Source organism: Nelusetta ayraudi, unplaced genomic scaffold (assembly GCF_046127955.1).
Source record: "Nelusetta ayraudi isolate G7.1 ecotype Tasmania unplaced genomic scaffold, CSIRO-AGI_Nayr_v1 ptg000056l, whole genome shotgun sequence".
Classification (NCBI taxonomy): Eukaryota; Metazoa; Chordata; class Actinopteri; order Tetraodontiformes; family Monacanthidae; genus Nelusetta; species Nelusetta ayraudi.
In genome coordinates, this window is record NW_027466106.1 from 1,487,501 (window position 1) to 1,512,609 (window position 25,109).

Consider the following 25,109-nt stretch of genomic DNA (forward strand, 5'->3'; position numbering starts at 1 on the left):
TTAGAAATATATATTATACATTAGTAATAATACGATGTAGCGAATACGCTTGAACATGCACGGACAAACAGTGCAGGGGGATGAAAAAAACAAAAAACAAACTCCACACACACACACACACACACACACACACAGATGCACGTATGCAAATGCGGCCCCTGCTGCCCCCGCTGGATCCACCGCTGTGGCTGCCGGTAAACGGTGGGAGAAACTCCCGCTGGCTCGGCCGGCGCAGCTGCGTTCCACCGCGCCCAGCCTGGGTCTGCTCACTCAGAGGAGGGGAGAGGCCGGCTCTATGGCTCTCATTGTAGTCCGGCTCTGGGGCCTTCCAAGGAGCCCGCGTCCAGCGTCCCTAAATACGGCTATTCACCGGAGCGAGCTCCTCACTCCAACACATGCTTATCTTCCATCTCACCAGCGCTGGGGAGGTGCTGACTGGTATTTCCTCAAGGCCCCGAGCTCCGGCGCTGACCGGTAATCAAAGCAACATATTCCTCCTCCTGTGCGCAAGAAAAAATATAATAAAAAAACAACAACGCAGAGATACCTCTGCTGCCTTCCGGGGCTGATGAACAGGGTGAATATTCCCCGGGATGGTAGGTGATTATTTTCGTTATGTCAGCAACCTCGTGACCGCGTATTGTTTGCTCGTCACGGTCATTACCAGCAATAATCATCACACGCCTTTTACGGTAAAAGCCTTGATAATATTTATGAATTCTGGTTTACTTGTTGGATTGGTGTTGGCTCTACGGCTGCAACCAGTGTTTGATTATCCTTTTTTTTTTTTTTTTTTTACAATAGCGCGGGGATGAGGGGGGCGCAAGACACAACAGCCCAGAATTATTTATGTTTTGTGTCTTATTATATCGGGTTCAAAGTCGTGGTGGAGAAACGCGGCGTGTTTGGCAGCAAGAAAGAAAAGAAAAGAAAAGAAAAGGGAGAAAAAAAAAAACAAAGAGCGCGAACGACGCAACAGCGCGCGCAACCTCGGCAGCGTTGCCGGAGTGGAAGGGGCTGGAGGAGGAGGAGGAGGAGGAGGAGGAGGAGGAGAGGAGCTTGGGGCTAAACATGCAGCATGTGGCAGGCTGGAGCTCACAGCTGCACAACGCGCTCCGCCTTAAGTCCGCCGTTAACAAGTGACGGATAGTTAGCAGCCAGCTCCGAGTCCTCTTCCTCTAATCTGTTACAGTAAACCTGCGCCGAAGCCCCGCGGGGAATCGGCCGGGGCCAGGAGTGGCTCTGACGCTGAGGCCATTTGCGAGGGACGAACCGATTCCCTTAAGTAAGAAAACGAGCGAGTGTCCAGAGAGAGAGAGAGAGAGAGGGAGGGAGAGAGAGAGGAGGAGGAGAATGGGTGATCGCATAGCAGAGGGAAGGAGGAAGAGGTACCATAATGAGTCCTGTAGCCATGGAGTAAATGAAGAGGGATTGACAGAGTGAGGGATCCTCAAGTGAAATAATGTCAATGCCACTCTGCCCATTAGAGTGGGAGAGAGTGGGGAGGGGGAGGGAGGGGTAAAGAGGGATGAATGGAGGGACACGGCTACATCTTAGGGTGCAGGGGGGGAAGCACATGAATTATTTGTGACACCCCCGCAACTCAGAGACACACGCACACACACACACACACACACACACACACACACACACATGTAACGGCAACAAAAATATGAAAAATTGAAGCGAGAAAATGAACAGCAGCCCAACAAAACAACAACAGCGACATCAAAACCCAAGAAATGGCCCTTTGAAACGCCCAATAACTTCTCCCAGACGCGTCTTGATGTCGAGCAACAATAACCATGGCAGCGTGAGAGTTCTCCGAGGTGGGGGAGGTGGAAGGGGGTCGGCGTGGGCGAGTGGAAGGGGTTAATCTCCCAAACCCAATAAGGTCGGATAGTGAGGCACTTGTTCCCTGATAAAGAAGTGATAGGATCTGCGGGTCCGCTCCCTGGGCGCTTGTACAGGGGTAGAGCAAATATTGTTAATGCGCTGTGGTTTACTTCGGCTAAGGCGAGAAAAACAGCTCGGCCTGACGAGGGGAGACAGCGGCCGAGCGGCGGCGGCGCGACGCTCGCCGGGCCTCCCGGGGACTCGCCAAGACCGCTCGCCCGCATAAATAAGTGCTGCGTTATGATTAAGATCCATACGGCTCTCAATTTCTTGTTTTTTTCACCCCCCCCCCTCGGCTACCTGTTTGGGCCTCGTCACAACAAGGGATCGGCGGGCAGCTCGCCGGAGTGCCTAACAACTGGGGCGGCGGCGGGAAGGGGGGAGCGAGGCAGCCGGCTTGACATTAAGACCCCGGCGTTTTGGAAATCCGATACGCTATTGACCCGTGTACTACTATCTCAGCGCCGAGATCTGGTGTCAGCAGATTGTAGTCTGGTGTTGGGAAGCCGTTTTCCTACCAGGGCTCCTGTAACAGGGGCCCATTGAGCGCGCGCAGGCAGCTGGGGCCTGATGGGCTGGAGCTGGCCGCTGATCGATACTCACAGCCCCGCAACGGATGACCTCACTGTCATGGCTGCCGGCTGTGGACACTGCACGCTAGTCATTAGTGCCGGGGCACCAATCAGGAGCTTAGAGTTGTCAATACCTGACTCTTACGGATAGTGTGGCCATCTGTCAGTGTATTGTGTAACGGCCAAAACAAATACCGGCAGCCTCCTTTGTATGAGAAGTGCGAGGCGGCTCGCCACCGACAGAGTGGGGATGAGAGGGTCGGGGATGTGGGGGGAGGGGGAAGGGGAGTCTTGTCAGGATATGAGTTGAGAAATCAATAAGTGGGATGAATTTTTTTATTTATTTATTTTTTTACATTTTTCCAACAGGTCATTAAAAATAATAACCGCGAAAAAAATAATGAAATAAGACAACGAGAAGCGGCCCGCTCTCGGCCCGTGCCGCTTTCACAGCCTTCTTAATAATACAACATTATCCTTATTTGCCCTCTTCACCCAAATCAAAGGGATGGACATTAATGCATGAGTGGCATCAACCCCGCAATTAAGTTGGCCATTTAAATGAGAGAAGCGCTTTTCCCCGCACCTCGCCTGTTTGTTTTTCCTCCTCTCCCTTTTCCTTTTTTTTTCCTCCTCTCCTCCTCATCCTCTCCCCCCATTCCCCTCTCTGTTTGATGATGGGAGAGGGTGAGCTAGAATTAGGGCGATGGGTCTTCCTTTGAGTGTCAGCCTAAAATGATCAGAGTAAAGATAAGAGGGTCTAGCAGCCCTCAAATCAGTCAAAGTGCCAAAGTCGGCCTTTTTCTCCTCAATTACCGGGTCTGTGAAGCCGGGGAGTGGAAGGCGCCGAGCCCGCTGCATTACTAAAGAGACAATCTATTTCCCCTTTGACCAGAGGGAAAGAAATCATTATGGCATGATTAGTAGCTTCGGCAGTGGGCGAGCGCCGAGGTAGTACAGGAGAATCGCATTAATTGCCGACGACCGAGGCGCGAGCCGGATTGTTTTAACGTTGATTTGTGGAGCCGGTATGACGGGCTGTCGGAGATAAAAGCCGATGTCAGGTCTTAGTTATACCGGCAGACTCGGGCCACGCGGACGGCGGTTGAAGGGCTGATGTCAAAATGAGCTTCCACTCCGACTCTTTTCTCTCCATACGTCTCGTCGATGTCTTCCTCTTTGTCTTTCTTCACACTTCGTAGTTTTCCCTCACGCCTCCCGCCATCCCCTCCCCGCGCCCCTCCCCCGCCCGCCCCCCCCAACCCCGCAATCCCTCAGATGGACTGCCCCCCAGCCCACCACCACCACCACCCACCACCCCCCACGCTCCCTTTCCCTCTCCCTCCTCCTCCAACTGATAGCTGCCTTGGCCGATTATTTCATCCAGTGCGGTCCACTGAGAGCCTCCTCGCGCGGCTTTGGAAGAGCTTTAATTAGCCATGTTAATATCCCCTTCATTGGCCTTAATATCACTCAACACCTTCCTCCATCTCGGCGGCCACCAGGGTCCCCCTGTCCTGTCAGAACAGCTGATTATTGAGAAGGATAGCTTTAATCAAACCTAATTGCAGTTCATTCTTTCTCTCTATCCCCCTTTGCCCTCCATTGCCAACATCTAATGGCAGCGACGACTTGATATCCCATTAAAAAACAATTAAACAACCTCCTTTTGTCTCTGCGCGTGCCAAAACACCAGTATAAACTTCTGTAGATATTTAAGAAGTAAAGGAGAGCGAGAGAGCGCGCGAGAGAGAGAGAGGGCCTTGTCTTAATTGCTCTCCTTTTCACCAAGGACCAATTTGCACCGAGCTCGCGGAGAATCTTAACCAACTCAAATGTAATGGATGCTATAGCGGCACCACTGCGGTGGACTATGTAAATTAAGCTTATCTTTTTAGCAGAGAAATTGTGCTTAATTGCCTTCATAACAGTAAACGTAAAGGAGCTACTTTACGACGGCGTGGGCACTCAACACCTCGGCTTTATTGTTCCTTAACTTTTCGGTTTTCGTCCGAGTGGAAACAGCAGCGCGAAGCACTAAAGTATCCAAGAAAAGGGAGAAAAGACCGGCGGCGGCGGCGGCGGAGAGGCGGAGGAGAGTTTTTTTCTTTTTATGAAGTCGATACATTGCCCAGGAAATGAGTGATGCATGTGCAGGTTTACGCTCACACGCACTCAAGCGCGGAGGTCTGTATGCGCACATGCCTTCAAACACACACACACACACACACGCGCGCAAACACACCCAGGCGCGCGCCGGCCATACCCAATCTGTACGAGAGGCGACAGACATATAAAAGTCGTATTTCAGGTCTGCTTTCCGCAGATGTCTGCTGCTCTACATTATGGCTCTTTGGGGAAATAAAAACAGGGTCAGGGAATTAGAGTACATAATGGTCATTTTCATGATCAGCCAACAGATGCAACCCGAAAAAACAGAGTGAACACAATCAAGCGAAATGCACTAATGACAAGTCCGGGTTTTTTTTTTTTTTTTTTTTTTATGGCCTCGCCACACACTGACAGGCAATCAGCATTCTGGCACGGGTTAAAGCGTCTTTTATTGATGTCCGGGCCAACGCTCCTTGGATGTGGGGCGAAAATATTTTCTCACCTCTCGTCTCGCTCTCTCTCCCGAGGCCTTCGGCGAGGCGCGAGGTATAGGAGTCTATCGAAGAGCGCTTCTAAATGACCAGTGCATGTGTTAATGTGGCCGGGGTTAGGAGGGTCAGCCCCGGCTCTGATTTATGGCCTGGCCGCCATCCCAGCGGGCGAACCAGAAGTCTTAAGTGTTGTGAAAGCGTCCTCGACGGGCCGCCGCAAGCCGCCGTATTTAGCCGAATGAAATGGCCGTGCAATCTATGGTGCAATCTATGGTAATCCGATGAGCCGCTGCGACTCCCGCACGCCCAGGCGGTGTTACAATAGAAACCGCGCGATTGCGTACAGTCGTTCCAGCGCGACGCGATGAAAAATAAATATCGCGGCGGCGTATTTATAATGAAGCCGGGGGTGCGGAGTGGAAGAAAAGGCGCAATCAGTCATGATTCTGCGGGGAGAATTTGTAAAAACAACAACTCAATTTTCATTGTTTACTCGGTGCGGTTGTGGGAGATTTTTCTCTGTTATGTTTTTTTCTCTTACACAATAGGCTACATCTGAGCGGATTTTTCTTCTCTCTTCGCCTTGCCGTTCATCTTCCACCTTTCTTTCAAAAAAACAACAAAAAAACAACAACAACAAAGAAACAAAAGAAAAAAAAAAAACCCTAAACTGTTTCACGTGTGCGAGGCCACATCTGATATTCTGCTCTCAACAAATCCTGTGCAACCCGACACGCAGCCGAGCCGAGCGGAGCTGAGCGGAGGGCAGCGCACAAACTAACCAAGCACAGATCTCACTCAGACGTGACATTTGTTCAGAGACGATTAGCCAGGTTGTAATTTGTGGCATAATTGCCTCACCCACCCACAAGTGCATGGGTGTGTGTGTGTGTGTGTGTGTGTGTGTGTGTGCATTATGCGCCTGTGAGTGTGTGTGTGTGTGTGTGTGTGTGTGTGGCATACGGTGGTCCCAGGAGTGTCCGCCTAATTGCCTGACAGGACTATAAGTTTTGTGGCGCGCTCTCACCTTGTTAGGTCCTTTATCCCTGATGCTCTTCAAACAAGACCTGGTCACAGGTGGGCCTCATTTGCTTCCCTATTGAACAGGAGAACTTTAATTGCACAGGGGGTGTCCTGGGATTAAAGAGGTGGGTGGAATATCAAGTGACTTCCTGTATGTTAGTGGCAGATGGGCGTCGGGGAAGACCCGTGAACCCAGGTGAGGCGACGCGGTGACAAAGAGGTAGACGCGGGGGGGAAGGGGGTCCGAGCATATGGATGGATGGATGGATGGACGGATGGATGGATGGACGTTCCCGTTCCGATGTTTCACAAGTTTTTTTTTGCCATGTTTCCGACGGATTTGGCCGACGTGCTTTAACATCCCGCCGCCTCTTGTCTTGTGCTCTCTTTGCAGATTCTTCCTCAAGTTCTTCCTCAAGTGCAATCAGAACTGTCTGAAGAATGCAGGGAACCCGCGGGACATGCGCAGATTCCAGGTGAATCTATTTTACACGCCGGGCCCGACTGTGTCGTTTCACACTTTGTTTTTTTTTCTCCTGTTGGGGGGAGTGCACACGCACGCCACACCACACGCAGTGACATCTGAAAATGCTTTGCACTGGGAACCGAACGAGCCAAAAAACAAAGGAGGGGGACGGGAGGGGATTGGGTGGGGGGGGGGAGGAGGTGGAGGCGGGGGAGCAGAGAGCGAGAGATCCCGTGCACTCCGGACAGAATATTTATTGGGGAATACCATCTGACACAAATAAGGATGTAGGATTTAAGAGCGCCATCAATTGCGCGGCTGACAGTTTTCTGAGCTCGGCGCAGAGGGGAGGACGACGCGACCACATGTAACAACAGTGTTAACTCAGGAATCTGTCTGGCGGGCGGAAGCGCATACCTCCTTGTGCACACAAGCACGTACACAGGCGGCGGCGGCGGCGGCGGCGGCACGCATATGGATGCGTGCCCCTCGGAGAGCGAGAGCGAGAGCATATATTTGCTTTCTCTACATCCTCCTCTGCCGTTGCTTTACCCACATGTGCACACACTTAAAACTCTCACACATGCAGCAACCCCCTCCCCGCCCGCCCCACCAATCCAAGGGAAAGCATCGCGAGCCATCTGAAAACCATCATTACCACGGGCTGACAAATGCTGCGATTTACACGAAAAGGTCACGACTGCCGAGCACTTTCGCTGCTTCTTTAACTCTCTCACCTCTAACGCGCCGGCCCGGTTGACGCTCCAAACCTATTGACACCGACCGCGCCAACCGCTACCACCACCCCCCCCCAGCTCTCCCGTCGATCTATTTTATCCCACCATCCATCCACCTCGCGCCGGCGAAGGAGGAAAAAAAAAATTTCCACCGCAAAGCAGCCCTCTAGGTCAAGGTGAGAAAGTGACGGTTTAAAGCGCGAGTTGTCCTGCGCGGACGGCGACAAAACTGCAGGTGGGGTGAGGTAGGGGGGTGGTGGCGGGGGTCTGCCGGTGACAGCGCTGCTCTGTGATAGACACACAAGGCAGAAATCCTCCAGGAGGAAGCCGGGACATGAAACGGAAAAGACAGGGTGTCCCCTCCTGATGTCACCACCATTAGACGTCCCCTGCCTACTCAAATCTTCCCTCGGGGTGAATGTGGACTGATGCATGACAGCCACCAGGGGCTTTAACCTCTCGCTACCTCTCGTGCAGGAGCAGAGGATGGGAGCGGAGGGGAGGAGAAAGTCTGAGCTTTTTTTTTTTTAAATCTTTTTTTAATTAACCCCAAATTTAGAACGTCACAGGCCCAGTTTGGAAGCGGACCCGGTCGTTATATTAATATAAATGCCTATCAATCATCAATAAAGTTTCAACAGTTATTTATTATAAGTGACCTGCTATAACTAAAAACAGGCGCGCACTTTTTTTTTTTTTTTTTTTGCTGTTTAAGAGTAAAACATTTGGCCTTTAAGTTGAAAACAAGACCTGGGATTTTTCTTCCCCCCCACCACCTTCTTTCCAGATAATCATCCTTCCTATAACAGCTAGTTCGCCGTTCCCCTCTCAATAGTTTTCCCAGATGCTGCGACATAGGTGTTTCTCCGGCCAGGGTTGTGTATTCGGCATGCCTTCCACTCCACTTATTACCCCCAAAAACCAGCTGGAGGCCAGAGAGGGCCCAATCCATCATCCTCAGCTTGGCCCAGCTCTGAACCTGCTCGCAAGAATGGAGCTCTTTCACTTCCCCTCCTCTCGCCCCTCCTCCTCCTCTTACACCCCCTACCCCAAACCGCGCCCCCCGTCGCCGACCCCCACTCCCAAAAAGTGCCCCCTCCTCCTCCCACCTCCGCCACCCAACCCACCCCCCCCCCCTAAATTCCACCGCTTACACCGAGGTCACTCACCGGCGAAAGCAAACCTGAGAGGGGCTCTCTGTTTCCGGCTCAAAAACACTTTGGCCATTCAAACGCGGCTCAATATTTGGAGATGTGGTGGCCCCCTGAAAGAAAAAAAAAAAGAAAAACTAAAAAAAAAAAAAAAACCCCAACAACAACAAAAATAAGCATTATGAAATATAGAGTGTGGCTTGGAATCCGATCCTGGTAAAGCGGCCGCTGAGTGATGGGATGGAGCAGGGGTTCAGCTGCTAATGACTCCACTAATATTTTAAAAGGGGGTTGGGTGGGAGGTTGGGGGGAGGGGCGCAGGGGGGAGGGGTGCCTTCCATCCTCAAAAAGATGGAAGGGCTGATCAATAATTCTGAGCTTGGGCTCTGATGACACTTGGTGGGGTAGGTAAGTGGAAATGCTAAGCTCGCGATTGAAAAGTCAATTAGCCGCACACAAACGGCAGACTGTAAAAAGCAAAAAGAGGCGGGGGTGGGGGTGGGAGGACCCTTCAATAGCTGCGTTTCCATTACCCCCAGAAATGCGCAAAACCGAAATGTCGCAATAAAAAAAACTGGTCATGGAAACACCCAAAAATTTCCAAAAAACCTCTAAAATGTCGCTAAAAGGTTTTGACATAAACGGAATTCTCGTAAAATCTCGCGAGACGCGAGAATTACAGTTTATGCGCTTCACACCTGCAAATCGCAATTGCACTTTGTCGAAACTTCAGAAGTATTGCCTTCATTTTGGAAAATACTGTATCGGAAACGCAGCTAACAGCAAGGCGGAAAAATAAAAGTGTAAACGCAGAAGTCTGCCCGGACGTGGCACAATTACAACTCAAAGCTGTGATCGAATGCAATGCTGTGCAAGTTCTGTCTGTTTGTGTTTATTAAATCACGTTTGACTCTCACTCCTGCTGCAGGTTGTCGTATCGACGACCGTCAACGTGGACGGCCATGTCCTGGCTGTGTCCGACAACATGTTCGTACATAACAATTCCAAGCATGGGCGAAGGGCTCGCAGACTCGACCCTTCAGAAGGTACGCCTCCTTATCTGGAGAATGGTAGGCACATTTTTTTCATCTTATGATTTGCTGCGCTCCTCCATTCTTCCTTTTCAAACACCCTCCCATTTTTTTTTCCAAGCCACCCTCCCAAAAAAAACACTCCCCACCTCGTTGCTTCTAGTTCACATAGAATCCTTTTGTCCCTCCATCACTCCCACGTTCATTCAAACTTTTTTTTTTTTAAACTTTTTTAAGTTGCTTCTTGCCTCCCTCATGCCTCTTCTAGCGCCTTGATGGAATTTTGTGTGCACCACTCTTTATTTATCATGTCAATATCACTAATGCTGGGAACAAAACTGAGCCTTAGCCACAAGTCTAAAAACACTATACTGCTCCCGGCCTCCTAATGCACCTACATTTGTCCTAAAAGCCGATGTGAAACATGATCAAATTGCTTAAGAATTTGGCTGTGAGCTCAATTTCCTGTCATTGGAGTTCTGCAGATTTTAGCTGTGAGAGAGCTGAAACAGGGGGAGGAAGGAGAGAAAGACAGGGCGGAGGGAAGGGTGGGCTGATGGTGTGTGTGTGTGTGTGGTGAAGGGGGGGATGGGGGGCTATGAGAAAAACAGAACTTACTGTTTTTCTTCCAACTGATTCCATATGATAGACTGATTGCCTGCTCAGCCAAAAGAGAGAAAAGAGAGACCACCAAACCCTGGGAAATCCAAAAAGTAAAATGCACTTAACATAACCTTCTGACCCGGGTGGCCTCCACACACAGCAGTCGCACAGCGCGCACACACACACACACACACACACACACACACACACAGCTGACGGTTTATAAGAAAGGAAGCGAAGCAAAAAAAGGGAAGAGAACTGATTTTGTTCGACTGTGCAATGTGCTTATGTTCAGATTTCAGCAGCCAATTATAGCTGGGCAAACAGTTTATATACACCACTGAGTAAAGCAAGCTTCTCGACACATTAATGGGCATTAATGGTTCTATCACCAAAAGCAAATGTAATGTTTAATACAACAACGACTAATAAGAAGAAGGGGAAAAAAAAAAAAAGGTCCAGACAATTAATATATCTCAGTGCTCTTTAGTCCTGGCGGGGGGAAAAAAGCTAATCTATTTGTTTTTGTCTTTATTAATGACTCCTCTACTGGAGAACAAAATCAAATAATTAAAGTCCTGCCCGGAGCACCAAAGTCATTATGTTCGCTGACGTTCTGTTTGTGTGTTTCACGTTTATGACACGATAGGTGTGGATCGCCTAGCAACCGGTTTCTTAATGAGGGGAGCAATTAAAGAGGTTGAGCCCTCGCCTCCATGTTTCCCCACTCCCAAGGGGGCCCGCCGTGTGGTGTGTGTGCGTGCGGGTGTGTGTGTGTGTGTGTGTGTGTGTGTGTGTGGGTTGCCTGTATACGTGCGGGCGTGCGCGCTTGTGTTCTTTACAGGTTACTCCAACCCATCCTTTTCTTCTCCCCTCCGCCACACTCTTCAAAGCAGCGGAGTGACGCCCCGTAAAGCGAGAAAAGACGCTATTGTCAACCGCCCAGTTGAACATGTCTTTGTCTAATAACTTTAACGCACCTTCACTCTGCTCTGCTCAGCCGCGTGTGCTCTCGCAAGTTGAATTTTTTTTTTTTTTTTCCTCCCCCACCACCGCAACCACCTCCTCCCTCCTCTTTCCTCCTCTTCACTCCCAGGCTCGGTTCCCATAACCGACTAATTTAACATGCATCAGCAACGATCTCTCGCTTTGTTTGAGTGCCTTTAACAAACAGAGACGTGACACGGTGAGGAAAGGGGAGGTGGGGGGGGGGCGAAGAAAGGGAGAGAAAACAACCAGAGAGAGAAAGAGAGAGAGAAAAAGAGAGAGAGGTTGGTCATGAAGTGTGATTTCAGCCAAGGCCCCCTGGCTGACAAGAGGCAGGCAGCAGGCAGACGGTGTGCTTTAAATTAGCAACACATTCTTCCTGGTGAGTTCACCGCTCTCAGATATGCGGCTGACTGACTGAAACCGAGAGGCGTCTTTCCTTCCTTCCTTCCTCCCTCCCTCCTCCTCCTCAGAGGAGGACTGCGCTCACCTCGCATTGATCAAGGGGTGCTGCCCCCTACTGGCGCAGAGGCGGCGACGCTCCGGGGGCTGTGGGGGGTGGTTGGGTGGTGGCTGGGTGACAGGCTGAATCTCGCCGTGTGACATTTCTGTTCGCTTGTGTGTGTACTGTCACACAACAAGGACATTATGCATTCAGACACGAACGCGCTTTGTGGTGGCCTGTCACTCAAAGCGTGTTTAGATTCGGGCTCAAAGGTGCATAAACATGCTCACAAATAGCCGAGTCTTTCTTTCTTTCTTTCACACACACACACACACACACACACACACACACACACACACACACGCACACACACGCCGTCACCCCCACCACACACTCTGACACTTACTGATTCAGTTTCTCTTTTTCCTGTCTGTCTCTCACTTGCTCTCTCTTCCACACACACACACACACACACACACACACACACACACACGTTCCTTAGCTCAGTTCCACCATTATAGAGCCCTAGACAATATAGGAGACTCAGCACAGAGCCCGCAGCTCCTGCCTCATTTGCATGCCAAGTGGCTGTAATGCTGTTAGGGTTTATGCAATAAAGACAAGTGAATCCAGACTGCCGGGCCTGAGAGGAGGAGGAGGGAGGTGGGGTGGGGTGGAGGGGGGGAACAGAAGGAGAGAGTAAGAAATCAAGAGAGGATGGAAAAAGGCAGAGGAGGAGAAGGAGAAGGAGAGAAGAGCGGAGGAGAGGTTGGGGGGGTGAGAGAGAGACGAGTGGAGGGAGGAGAGGGAGAGAGCGACAGAGGCAGAGAGAGAGAGAGAGAAAGAGAGAGAGAGTCAAAGGGAACAGATGGCCCAGGGAGAGGTAAAAGGTATAATCCCATCAGCTGCACTATCAACCGACCATCTGGACATCCCACAGCACAATTACAACACATTTCAGCAGGCAGAACAAAGGACGGCTTCGCGGGGCCACATCAGACCTGTTTGAGTGTCACAATACCAGAGCTGGGACCTCCTCCGCTCAGATCTCGGATCAGTTTTGACGTCCTGCACGGCTAACCCCTCGCCAGACAGGAGGAGCGAGAGAGAGAGGGAGGGAGGGAGAGAGAAAAGATTAGGCCAGATCACAGATCGGCCGGCTCGGGACCCGTCGGACAAGCCAGAGTGGATCTGGAAATAAATTGAAGCACGCAAGCGAAAGTGGCCCGAAACAACAAGGCCAGATCCCAGATTCGGGCGAGTTCGGCCCCCCGGAAAGTTTGCAGAGACTTAGCGACTTTAGGTGGCACGTCCCCAGTCCGTCCACTCCGCCTGATGCCTATCATCTGCTGAGTGGGGGGGTGGGGGTTTGCCGAGGGAGGGGAGGGAAAAGGAGGGGGACATTGTGCGTGTCTGTCATCAGATCGCCTGTGCTGACTGTGTAATCCACTTCGCCACGGTCCCCCATTCAGCACATGCTCCCCTCTCTGTCTGCGCATTGAGACATATGCAAATTCGTAGCTTTTTTTTTTCCTCTCTCTCCGGCAGAAGGGTCGGACGGCTTAGGGCCTCAGTCGCTGCCTCTCCATGGGTCCTTCTGTGTGTTTGGGGCCGGAGGAGGGTGGGGGGTTCCGAGGTGTGTGTGTGTGGGTGTGTGTGTTTGCGCGTGATTGTGCACGTTCCAGGCTGCAGCTGCCCCCCAACAGCCAGCGTCACCATCAGGCCCGCTCTCCTTGCCTCCTCCTCCTCCTCCTCCTCTTCCTCCCCCACCCCCCTCTACCTCCTCCTCCTCTCTCATCCCCAAAGTCAATTTGTTTACAGTAATTTTGAAGGGTGAATTATTTGCTGTAATCGTCCGCACTGATGAAGGTCAGGCCCTTAGAGGGGGGGCCCGGCGCGCCCATGGAGGGTTGGTCCTCTTTCAGATGCTCCGCTTCGCAATTAAGGAAAGCAAATGTCACTTCTCCAGGCCTCACAAATGAAAATCTGTACGAGGTGATTAGCATGAAGTCAACAGCGCCTGTTAAAGTCAGATTCCCTGTAGTACCAGCGTGTGCGCCGGCGTGTGTGCGTGTGTGTGTGAGCAACGCTCCACGGGCAGGGAGTGAGAGAGAGCAAACATGACCTGAACAGACCCAACAGCAAGGCAAACAAAGGGAGATGTCTTGTCTGAGGTGATCCATACAACAATGGCCGACTGTGATTTACTTACTGGTCGGGGAGGATAATAGAGGTTTACAGAGCCGGAGCTTGTAGGCACGGAGTGGAACTCGGCGAAATAGTTTTTTTTCCTTTTCCGAGATGCGGGGAGGGGCTGAAGGAAAAACATCCGGAATTCATGGCGCATTAAAAGATATTGATGGAAATAGATTAAATTTGATATTGCTATTTTATGGCTGGCTGTCATGCTATTTCTGTGGTAAACATGGCCTTGTGTTGAGCGCCATATTACGGTAATGCATCAAACGACAAGCCAACGTGAGGCGCCCGATCACTCAAATTAGATTATAATAACAAGGCGGGAGTGTTGACGAATGGCAGCGCCACACAGCAGAAGTCACGCCAGATGAAAAGCATTGTAATAAACAATATGGAATGGATTGAATCGATCACGAAAAGAAAGCAAAAGAAAAAAAACAAAAACAAATCTGGGAGCTGAATAATTCATAAGTGTATCTCACATGATGAAACCTGAAACCACACTCGGCGTGGCTGCGCCAGGGCTATATGCAGAACAAAGGTAATGAAACAACAAGATCCCGTAAAGCTTGAACTTGTCACTTCCACTTTAGCGGCCGGGCGTTCTCGATTCATTTGAGATGTGTTCAACTTTGAATTTTTCTTTTTTTTTTTTTCACCCAGCGTGCGGGCGCATGCTTAATCAATTTTGATAGCTACATTCGCCACCGGCACATAATTTGCTCCGTCAAATCATTTTGCCAGCGAGCCCCGGCGTTTAGCCTTTGTGAAGTGGACCATTTGAAGGGTCTGCTTAACTACACCACTCCAGCGCACTGATAAATGATTTTGATTCTCATGCCTTAAAGGACAAATCCATCATTTCCCACCCCCCCTCAAGGGGCAATTTCCCTGATATGTCTTTGTGGGAGACGTGTGTGTGTGTGAGTGTGTGTGTGTGGATGGGGGGGGTCCAGGAGGTGAAACGCAGAGGTGGTGCAGGAATGTGTCTTTGTGGGAAAGGAGACAGGAGCCCCTATGTGGAAGCTTTGGGTGCTGAATTTGCTCTTCTCTTTGTCTCGGATAAGCAGCCACCCCGTGCATCAAGGCCATCAGTCCCAGTGAGGGGTGGACCACCGGCGGAGCCACCGTCATCATCATAGGGGACAACTTCTTCGACGGCCTACAAGTCGTGTTTGGCACCATGCTCGTATGGAGCGAGGTAGGGTTTTTCAATAGTCCAACTTTGGTTTCCACAGATTAAAGCAAACGATAACAAAGAGATGTAGGAAATAATTTAAAAGCCAGCTAATATTGCAAGAAAACAAGACAGATTCAAGGATTACCGAGAAGCACACGTTTGGCCCTAAACTTTATGGCCAGCGGTGCTGGTCACTCCGACGCTTTCAGCCGGCAACAGCAGAGCCTTTTATCATTTCCTTCCCCTCCCCTCCCTCTCACGCAGTTGATCACTCCTCACGCCATCCGCGTCCAGACTCCACCTCGGCACATCCCCGGCGTGGTGGAAGTCACGCTGTCCTACAAGTCCAAGCAGTTCTGCAAAGGCGCCCCTGGGAGATTCGTCTATACCGGTGAGTCAGTCAAAACCTCTCCTCCTCCTCCTGGCCTCACTCCCCCTTGTCTTCACACAGGCTTCTCCTTCTCCTCCGCCTCCACACTGCTTCCTCCATTTGTATGGAGCGCTCAACTTCAAGTTCCGCACTCCTGTAGTGAACTAATCAAGGCCCGGCCTTGCTGGATGAAGGCATGTGGGCAATCTGCTCCGACAAGCGATAAGGACTTTTATTGTGAAGGGGTTTAGTGGTGGTGGTGGTGGTGGTGGTAGGGGGGGCACGCACAAGTGTAACCCGACCCCCTCTGACCTGCCATCATACCAGGGTTCTGCCAGGCTCAGCTGAACCCAAGCTGTCAGGATAAGTCATTCTGCCAATTCAATTTATCAGCCCTGCGAGACGGGATAATGCTTTCTGCTAATTATCTGATTTTGTTGGGCAAAATGGGGTTTCGTGTTGTTTTATGAATCCGAGGAGAGATGCAATATCCAAGCAAAGTGCATGAGTGCGTCTAGAGACATCAGATCTAATGTGTGTTCAATATGAAAACCCGCAGAGGCGAGTGAAAGAAAAAAAAGTATGCAAAGAGGTGAGAGAAAGAAGTGCTCGCGCGTCTCTCTCTCTCTCTTGACTGTGTGTTTGAGGGCGGTCGAGTGTGCGAAACTGTAAGTAAGGGATCTGATTATCCCGGCCAACAGAAGGAAGTAGTGGTCTTATCTGTCATCATTGGCGAGGAGACAGAGGTTGTGGGGGTCAGAGCCTGTCTGACCTGGAAGCCTCTGTCTGTTCTAACTCTGATGGGCAGGCTGAAAAAGCAGGATGGATGGATGGATGGATGGATGGATGGATGGAGGTGGTGGGGCGTCAAAGCCACTCTCACCAAACCCCCCCACCCCCCGAGCGCCCCCAGGCCTTGAACGCAGCCCTGGCCTTGAGCACAGCGGAATTGCAAAGTGGGGCCCGCAGTCTCAACCCCGCCGCCACCCCCCGAAAAAAAAAAAAAAAAAAAAAAAAAAATCCAGACCCCTCCATCCTGGGGCAGCTGTTTCTCATCAAGCCCCCAACCCTTCCACCCTTTCCCCAGCCCCCCAAACCACCACCACCACCACCACCACCGCCGACAGCTACCACCCCCACCCACCCCCCAGCCATCCGTCCCCTTTCTCCTCCAACCGTGCAGTCTGGCCCGGCTCGCCTGCGTTTAACCTCCCTAGCAGGAGCAGAGCAGAGGCCAACGAGACACCGGGATAATGAAACAGGAGTGCGGTGGCTGCGTAAGGATATGTGTGTGTCTGTTTGTGTGAGGGCAGAGCGAGAGGGAGGAACTGTGTGTGCGCCTGTGTAAACGTACGCGCGGGTGTGTGGCTGCACAGGCCTGAGAAGGTGTATAAGTTAAGACATTAATGGCTTCTATAGCACCCAAGTGAAAGTGCCAGGTCCCTTAAGAACAGACCCCATTAGTCACAGAGGCTAAGCGGATTGGGATGATTACCATCAGGTTTTACTGGGGGGAAACGTGTCCCCGTCTCTCTATCTTTGTTGATCCCCCCACCACCCCATTCTTCCTCGCTGTCTTCCCCGGGTTCCTACTCACTTCCAGTTAGTATAAAGATACAATTACCCCTGGAGGCGACGGCGGTACAATTGATTAGTGCGCTGAATTAAAAGAGAAAGTCACCAATAGACAGGTCCGGCTCCTCTGCTCCGCAATTCCCCGCGTGGCTCACCCTGATTGTACAGGGGGTTGACGCTTGAGAGAATGGACCAGTTAGGGAGTGCAGAATGCATAACGCCGGAGCGAGGCATCGCCGACTCCATAATGTACGCGTAATTGCCAGGTAGACGCACGTTAGCCACCTCTCGTGGGCGCGAGCGGGTGGCCGTGGCGAGCACAAGCGAGTCAGTCGTCAATTGAAACAGTTCATTTCACATCTTTTCTCTGTCGCAGCCATTGAAAACGAATGGCTAAAAAGAAAAAAAGCAAAAAAAAAAAGCAAAGAGGTTGGAAATGGAATGACCTGGAGTCACAAAGCAAATTACGTAGGCTAAGAGGGCCACGGTGGTGACACGGCACTGATTAAAAGGCAGGAAATGTCCTCGTGTCACATCGGAGACATGTGCATATCAAAGGTCTCGCTATCAAAGCGTGTGGCTTCAAGCATGACTTGAGAGCGCGCAGCTTGAGAGGAGAGCCGTTTTTGGACGTACCCCTCGCCTCCCCTCCCTTTTCTTCTCCATCATGTTGACTCTTCTTGCACTGCCACCCTAATTGTGGAGATTTAGCTCGCTCAATTTAAGAAATTATCACAAATTACCAAGAGTCAACACAGAGGAGACTGCAGTCAATTCCGACTGCAGAGGAACACGTCCTCGCTCGGGTTAGTACCTTGGACCGGCTCCAAAACACACAATCCATTCTCCGAAAGAGAGCACCCTGTAGTGTATGTCAAATAATCCTGTTGGCATTGACTATTGAATGCTTTAAAACACTAATGAGACAACCAGACATACTGTATAAAACTTTAGTAGGCAGCAGTTTACAGACTCCGACAAGGAACTTATACTCTACTATACTTTAATTGGCACCAGGAATGAAATGCTGGCCATATTTGCTACAGTACTCCACACACATTTGACCCTCTAACAAAGCACTCTCCCTTCGAACATGCGGGCTTGTCCTCTGTCTAATCCATGTATTGGTTATCCATTGGTCCAACTGTCAGCAAGGTTGTGGAAAATCAAAAGTCCTGGCCACACCTGAGGTCAATACTTTATTATACTTTCTACTTACGAGGCACCACATGGTGGTTTGATCCCCCACCCGATAAACAAAACCCCCCGATTTTCAGGCCCATTTGCAGCATCTTAACCTTTTTACTTTACAGTTACGCCGCCATATGGAAAGAGTGCATCATAAATAAAAACTTTGACTGTACAATTTATCCAATTTGGCCTCCTAATTGCATCAGAGCTTTTGGTTTTCTATCTTGGCCAAGTTTCCACGAGAGCAGCCCTCCAGGGGCGGCGATGCAGGCCCTTGGTAATATGGTTCTGCAAGCAGTCCTAACACACTCAGCCACTATTTATCCTAATCAGTGACATCCACATAACCAGGATTGCTTAAAATGAACCCCTTCCGCGCCCCAGAAAACGCACATTTGCCGGGACCCCATTTGTCATGGGTAAATTGAGGGTCAGTAAACTTCGCCTGTATCCTCCGGTGGGGATCCAGGACATGCATCATAACGTTAGGAGAGAATGATTGGCGAAGGCGAGCTGTCACACATTTGTCAGGGGGAAGGGAACATTATTTGCTAATTTCCCAAGCTGGGCACTGACAGGGTGCTTCGTCTTCAGACCTTTGGTGACCAGCATGGCTTCTCCACTATTAGTACAAGTCAAGTGTTTCTTTCCCCCCCCCCCCCCCCCAACCTCTCCTCACTGTAAAGCGGCAGTAATAAGAGCAATTCGTTCGACCTCACAAGATCACGGCCCACCAGGTGAGGGGGGCTTTTGAACGTCGCGGCTGCCTCATACCATGAGCTGCTCCTGCCAGACCTTTGTTGAGTCCAGACAGCCTTGAGGGCTGATGGATCACAAACTTTCCTCGTCAAGGTGACGCTATCGACTCCACTGCACCAAAATCTGACAAAATGGGTATGAGACAGTCATTCATCAACATAAGGACAAAGAGGTCACGAGAGCTTCACTCAATACGGCTGGAGATCAAGAAATGTCAGGCGAGTAAGGGCTGGGAAAGAAAGGGAAGGAAGATGTTCCGATAGGGCAGGAGGTAGTTCTCTTTTTATTGGAGTTTTAATTGCTATTACTTTCCCCAAAAATGTCAAATAAAGAAAAGCATCTATCTATACGTCTTCTGCTCAAACTGAAGAGACAGCCTTTTCATCCAACACAGAAATAGTGACACCCACTGCTCAAGCCCCCAAAATTAACCCACTTACAAAGAGGAACAAAATGGCATGCAGTCGTGGACTCGCCTCTCAAAAAAGGATAAACAAACAGGGATATCTTAGCGGGACACATCAGATAGGGCCCAGCGCCGTCCATGCTGGAGAACCGGGCCCGACCGTGCACTCCTCTCCGCCCAGTCGTCACTTTGAAGTTCCGAGACTCGCAGGCTGATCAGATGGAGAGCTTCCTTTGCATTTCCTGTTGTGCAGGGTTGGGCTTGATATTCAGATGACGGCTTGTCGGGAAAGGGGTGTGGCCTACTGTAAAGATACGCTATAATCAAAGGCATTCAAGGCGGTATGTAAACAGATCAGTGTTACAGGAGGGGAAGTTCAGACGGAAAAACTTTTTTTTTAAAAAAGAAAAGAAAAAAAAAAGTCTTTTTACGGATTAAACAATCAAATAGTCACTGACTTACTGCTCGAGTAATAAAGAAATAGGCGTCCAAATGTCAGTGGCCCCTGTTAAGTGGACTGTTACCAGTTGGCACAACATTTTTACTGTGTGTCAAAGCATGTTATCCACAAGACTCCCCGCAACCCCCCCCCCCCCCCCCATTACCTGGCTGTCTCATTACAACCCTGGTATTTAGCGCCGCTCGGCAGGAGTGGAGCGCACACTCGCTGCCAAGTGAGACGGGCCCAGTTTGAAGGCCCGGCGAGCTTGTGTGGAGCGCGACAAGGTTCCGCCGAGGAAGGTCCTTGTGTCCAATTAGAGGGGCTGACGTGACACGTGCTCGCACTCCCCCACTGTCAGGCAGCTTGTCAGGTAGGCTTTGAGAGGCGCACGGTGGCATTATTCCGCAGCGTGTTATCAGCAAGTGACCTGTGAAATCCAGCTCCGGGGAAATTGATTGAAATAAGTACTTAGCGTGTATTTTCCAGCCCGTATTACATCTCGCCGTGAAATGTATATTGCGGGTATCTTTAAAGAGAAAAAAAAAATGAAAGTCCGGGCACGTGTGTGTGTGTTTTTTTTTTCCCCCACTCCTCCTTCTCGCAGCAAGGAGGGCATTCATTGATTTAATTTTAATTGGACCCACTTTTTGTCCCCCAGTATCGTTAGAAGCCTGTTTTGTAATGGCTCTCAAAATGGATTGTCCTCCCTGAGTCACAGCATCAGTCCTCTGTCACAGAACGATAGACGGAGGAGGCGGCGGCGGGGGGGTGGGGTTGGCCTCTTGATAGACGAGCATCCTCCCCCCCCTCCTCCTCCTCCCCTTCCTTGCCCCATTTTCAGTATGATCCACACCCGACGGGCTTTAAAAGAAGTCCCCCGCCTCGCCCCCTCCTTACACCGGCGCATTTTGATTGAAATTCATCGGCAAGTTTATTGAGAAATGAATGAGGGAGGCAGCAGAGTATTGACTTTGAGAGGAAAACACAACTCATCTTGAATGAGGGGGAAAACGCGGCCGTAATTTAGCCGTCATCGATCTGAGCCCCGTCCATGTATTGATCTTCATTTTACAATATTAATTTGCGCCAGCAATCAGCTGTGAAGGGAACCCATTTGATTTCTGTTGGCCGGTAATGTGTGAAAGTCCGCCGGCGTCCTCAGAGAAGCGACACACATACTTTAGATGTCATCTAAGAGGATTGAACAGGTGTCTTCGGCTATTTCTAATAATACGGCCGATATGAAGAGAGCCTGAAATTATGGATGTGCAATCTGTAACATTGCTCCCTCTTAACCGTGTTAATTACATTTTATCTGTTGCAGGAGCAATATCTGCTGGAGACTGTAACTGCCTAGGATTTTTTCATCTGTATTGGCTCAAAGTTCATGAAATTTCAATGAACATTGATCTGTCTCCATTGATTTATCCTAACTGCAGATCTTTGAAATTTTAATTTCCTGTTCATCTTGAGACTGCTGGAGATGGAATCACTCAGTGGTAACTGGGCTGCAGTGGATGGAGATGATATGGTCAGTGTTAAAACAGACGAGGTTTGCTCTGCGTGGGTTTGCTGTGACAATTCCAATTTTGGCTTGGTTTGGATCTTAGACGATGATCTTTGCATGCTCTCTACTCTTCCAATATCAGATTATATCTGCACTGCGCAAGCATGACCCGTGAATATCTTACCTAGTTTTTTTTCCTTTATTTTCCAAATTTAAACCTACTAGAGTAACACAGAGAGATGATTTTTTTTTTCCTCAACCTGTGCCGAACACCCGCCGTCGCTGATGCTCTTCTGAGCGACGTGCACCTAACAGACGGCAAGGTGCTGAGGAGGCTTCAGTCAGACTGACAAGTCGCAAACGCAATAACACTTGAATGAACTTCTGCTGTGCTGTTTATCTGTCCTCCCCCCTTTCCAACTCCCACTCCACCTCTAATTTGTGTTAAGGGGGAAGAAAAAAAATAACTGCTCAATGGTGTAGGAGGAGTGGAGATAAGCTCGGAGCAGTTAAGTATAATTAGCGAAAGTAATAGCTGGCAAATGGCAACAAGGCTAGGTTTTTATCTCCTGGAAAGATAGAGTTATCGTAATAAGCTGTAATGGCTGGCAGGAATGCTCGTACTCTCTGCAAGCCTCCATTGAGGCTCGCAGACTTAACAAGGAACAATTTCCTTTAAATTTACTGCTTTACTCAAACATTTCCCTATGTTTATGCCCCCGATACTGTACATCAATGGATGGGCTCAATTGGCTACCATGCAGGCCGAGGGCACACGGCGGTGTATTGCCATGTAAGCACTTCTGCCCGCCAACGTCGGCCATGTTACGCCGTTGCTGCGGAGCGGTTACTCGTGTCCTATTTCTCGGGAACATGGAGAAGGAGCAGCGCCCCCGCACTCCCGTGCCATGTACTTGCCGTCCGCCCTACATTTTAAGTGAGGTGGCTGTCCAGGGCCGCGGACAAAACGCCTCTGTGGCTCGAGCGGACGGGGACGATTAAGGCGTGAGATCGCAACAAGATTGGGAGGTGCGCGTTTCATGTGGAGAGATTCCTGCTGGAATGCCGGCCCGTGAATGCCTGCGCGTATGCGTTATTATTCAAAAATTGGAATTGATACGGCCACAGCTGCACACTGAGTCATGCATTCCATTTCTTCATGTTCTGAAATATGATCGCTCTCCCTCCAGAGTGAGAAAATGACAGAAACATTTGTAGAATTTTATTTTTCCAAACCTCCCTTCAGGCGTCTTTATGAAGAATGACAGTCTTTGTCGCTTTATCAGGGTTCCCCCCAGCCCTTTAGTTTATTGGTGATTACTTTTATCATATGTGCGACTTTGTTGTCCAATTATTTTGATACATTGCAATTAGCTCTTTAATCAAACTATCAAAACAAATCTACTTCCAGTTATACGTACAGCGAGCAAGGGGGGAAAGATACCAGCCCAGGCTAACTGAGCAAAACCTGCAACCTGTCTAAATCTCGACGGAAAATGAGGGAAAATGAAAATTCTATTATCCATAATGTTCCCTCCGCCTCCCGCCCCCACCCCCTCCCATGTGCTCTTCATCTCCCCTGCAAAGTATTCAAATGCAAGCCCTGCCTTTACCTCCCCGTGTCTCTTTTTCTCTAATTATCCATGAGGTCAGTAAGCAAAATGGGGAAGAAGCCAGGAGATCAATACAAATTATCCCTGAGCAAACCAGTGCTGACAGTTTGAATTGCAGCATATGTTTACCCAAAATCAGGCAATTTATCTTAATATCAGGCGAGTAATGCAGCAGGGGTGAGAGGTCACACAATCTCTCCACCTCATAATTACCCGCCTCTAAAACAGGAAAGTGGTATTGATTGGCCGCGAGCCGGGAAGCGGGCGTGACTGGAACGTGCCAGCGACCCCCACCCTCCCGCCCCCCAACCCCCAACCCAGCCCGACTGGCTATCACACCCCCGACCCCCCCCCCCTCCCGCCCCTCCCTCCCCCGGTCCCTCCTCCCCTTCGGCTAGACTCCCCACCCAGCGCAGGATTTATGGGATGTGTGTGGTGGGTTTCATGTTTCCTCGCAGCGACTGAGGATCTTTACAGGAGGGGCAGGGTGTGTGTGTGTGTGCGTGTGTGTGTGTGTAGGGGGAGGGGGTCGAGAGGGTCCCCCCCCCCGCACCCCCCACCTCCACCTCCACATCCTCCCCTTCCTCCCACCCCCTTGCATTGTGCTGGAAGGACAAGGAGGGCCAAACTAATTTTGGCACGCATGGAGTCATGCAAGGGCACCTCAGCGCCGCCAGATTTGCCTATTACATCTTTTGAGGGGAGTAAAGTTTACGACAGAGTGTGAAGTCGGAACATAATGATACGCCAAGGATTTAACGGCGGGGGCGGGCGGCCGGGGCGGAGCTGCCGCTTCTGTCAACGTGTGTGGTTTAGGAAAAAGTAAGAGGAGCAGCAGTGCCAATGACTCTTGCGAAAGCTCAGCGGCTGAAAGGAAATCTTTGCTGCCGGGGTTCGGAGGAAGGGAGAGAAAAAAAAATAAAAAATGCGACGCGACGAACGCGAGGCATTTATTTCCCACCCCCCCGCCCCCGATCCAATATAAGCGCTCAGTATATATCATCAGCCGCTCTTACAGGATTATTGACATTGTCTGTCTGTCTGCGCCGGGTGTACATGCGGCGACTACAAAACTGTCAACTCATCAACTGACAGCACCGTTTAGCGCTAATGCGAGTCTCCATCAGCTGTCAGTAGCATTTGCATGAAATCAATAGCAGATGGCGCTGTGTGTCACCAATTTCATTACGCCGGGGTTGTTACAAAGATCATCTCCATGATAGATGAGACGGTGACACGTCCACACGTGGAGATCACGCCCGCCGCCTGATACGGCGAGATAAGCTAGCTTGTAATATCTTATTTTTTACCTGTGCAGCGGACAAAAATGTATATATATTTTAATTTAAAGCTGCACAAACTGGTGAGCAAATATCACTTTGACTGTTCCGCAAGGGTTGCGGCATAACCTCGCTCTGCGCGCTCATAATTCCTTGGGCGTGCGTTTACAACAGCGCTTCATTATCATCGCTGGGAAATTTATTTTTTCAACAAAAAAAAAAAAAAAGCAGATGAAACTGAGCACCTCTCCCAACCCAGGGTCTCGTCCTGTACTGTACATCTCCCCGGCTGTGTTCCCAACATGCCTGGCGGGTTGCGCAGGCCCCAGCTGAGGCAGAGGACAGGAGAGCGTGATGTATCACCCTGAGAGAGCCCACTGACAGCCTCTGATGATGGATGGCCTGATTATGGAGTGCTTTTTACACATACACAATTTACATCACACTGAGCAGCGGGGTCTGGCAGGGCTGCCGCGCACATACACTCTCCCAACCGGGGCGTGTGTGTGCGTGTGTGTGTTAGTGTGGACATTTCCCGTGACTGCCAGAGTGCATAGATAAGAAGGAGGGGGTGGGGGGGGGGGGGGGGTGGAAATAACAAAAGAAAAGAGAGCAAATTTCTTCACTACCGCCCTGTCGTGTACGATCAATACTGCGGATCAATCCTTTATTAGGGGAGAAGATGGCATTCCCCCACATTAGGAGGCGGACCTTTGTCGTCGCCGGTCACATGATGACACGTCCAATCACATTCGCGGCCGCAATACGCCGCCGCGGCGTGAAGTTTATTCAGGTGCGGCCGACCTCCTCCGAGGCCGGACGGACTGACGGACGGACGGGGGGGGATTTGCAAGTTAGATCCTTTGCCATCGATTAGCGCCCCGCATTGTTCGCGCCTCAACACGGAGGTTTTGGCAGCGGCGGTGCGGAAACGTGAGCGCCGTCGACGTGTGTTTGCACGCGCGCGGAGCCGTAGAAAGGGATGAAAGAAAGAGAAACGCGACTTAAACGCTGCTTTTCATTGTGCGTCAATAGTCCTGCCTTGCCTGTGTGTGTGTGTGTGTGTGTGTGTG

General features: G+C 50.4%; 1 protein-coding gene across 8 annotated transcripts in view; it reads left to right on the plus strand.

Annotated features, from left to right (window-relative positions):
- LOC142896542 (transcription factor COE3) overlaps positions 1 to 25,109 on the plus strand; it is a 77,159-nt gene that overhangs the window by 40,061 nt on the left and 11,989 nt on the right. For 2 of the 8 annotated variants that reach the window (XM_076038247.1, XM_076038252.1), the window contains exons 7-10: positions 6,489 to 6,570; positions 9,377 to 9,518; positions 14,781 to 14,914; positions 15,158 to 15,284. In XM_076038247.1, coding sequence (XP_075894362.1) covers positions 6,489 to 6,570; positions 9,377 to 9,518; positions 14,781 to 14,914; positions 15,158 to 15,284 — 485 coding nt within the window. The remainder of the gene's footprint in view (positions 1 to 6,488; positions 6,571 to 9,376; positions 9,519 to 14,780; positions 14,915 to 15,157; positions 15,285 to 25,109) is intronic. The other 6 variants (XM_076038248.1, XM_076038253.1, XM_076038249.1 and 3 more) reach the window with 3 other exon arrangements.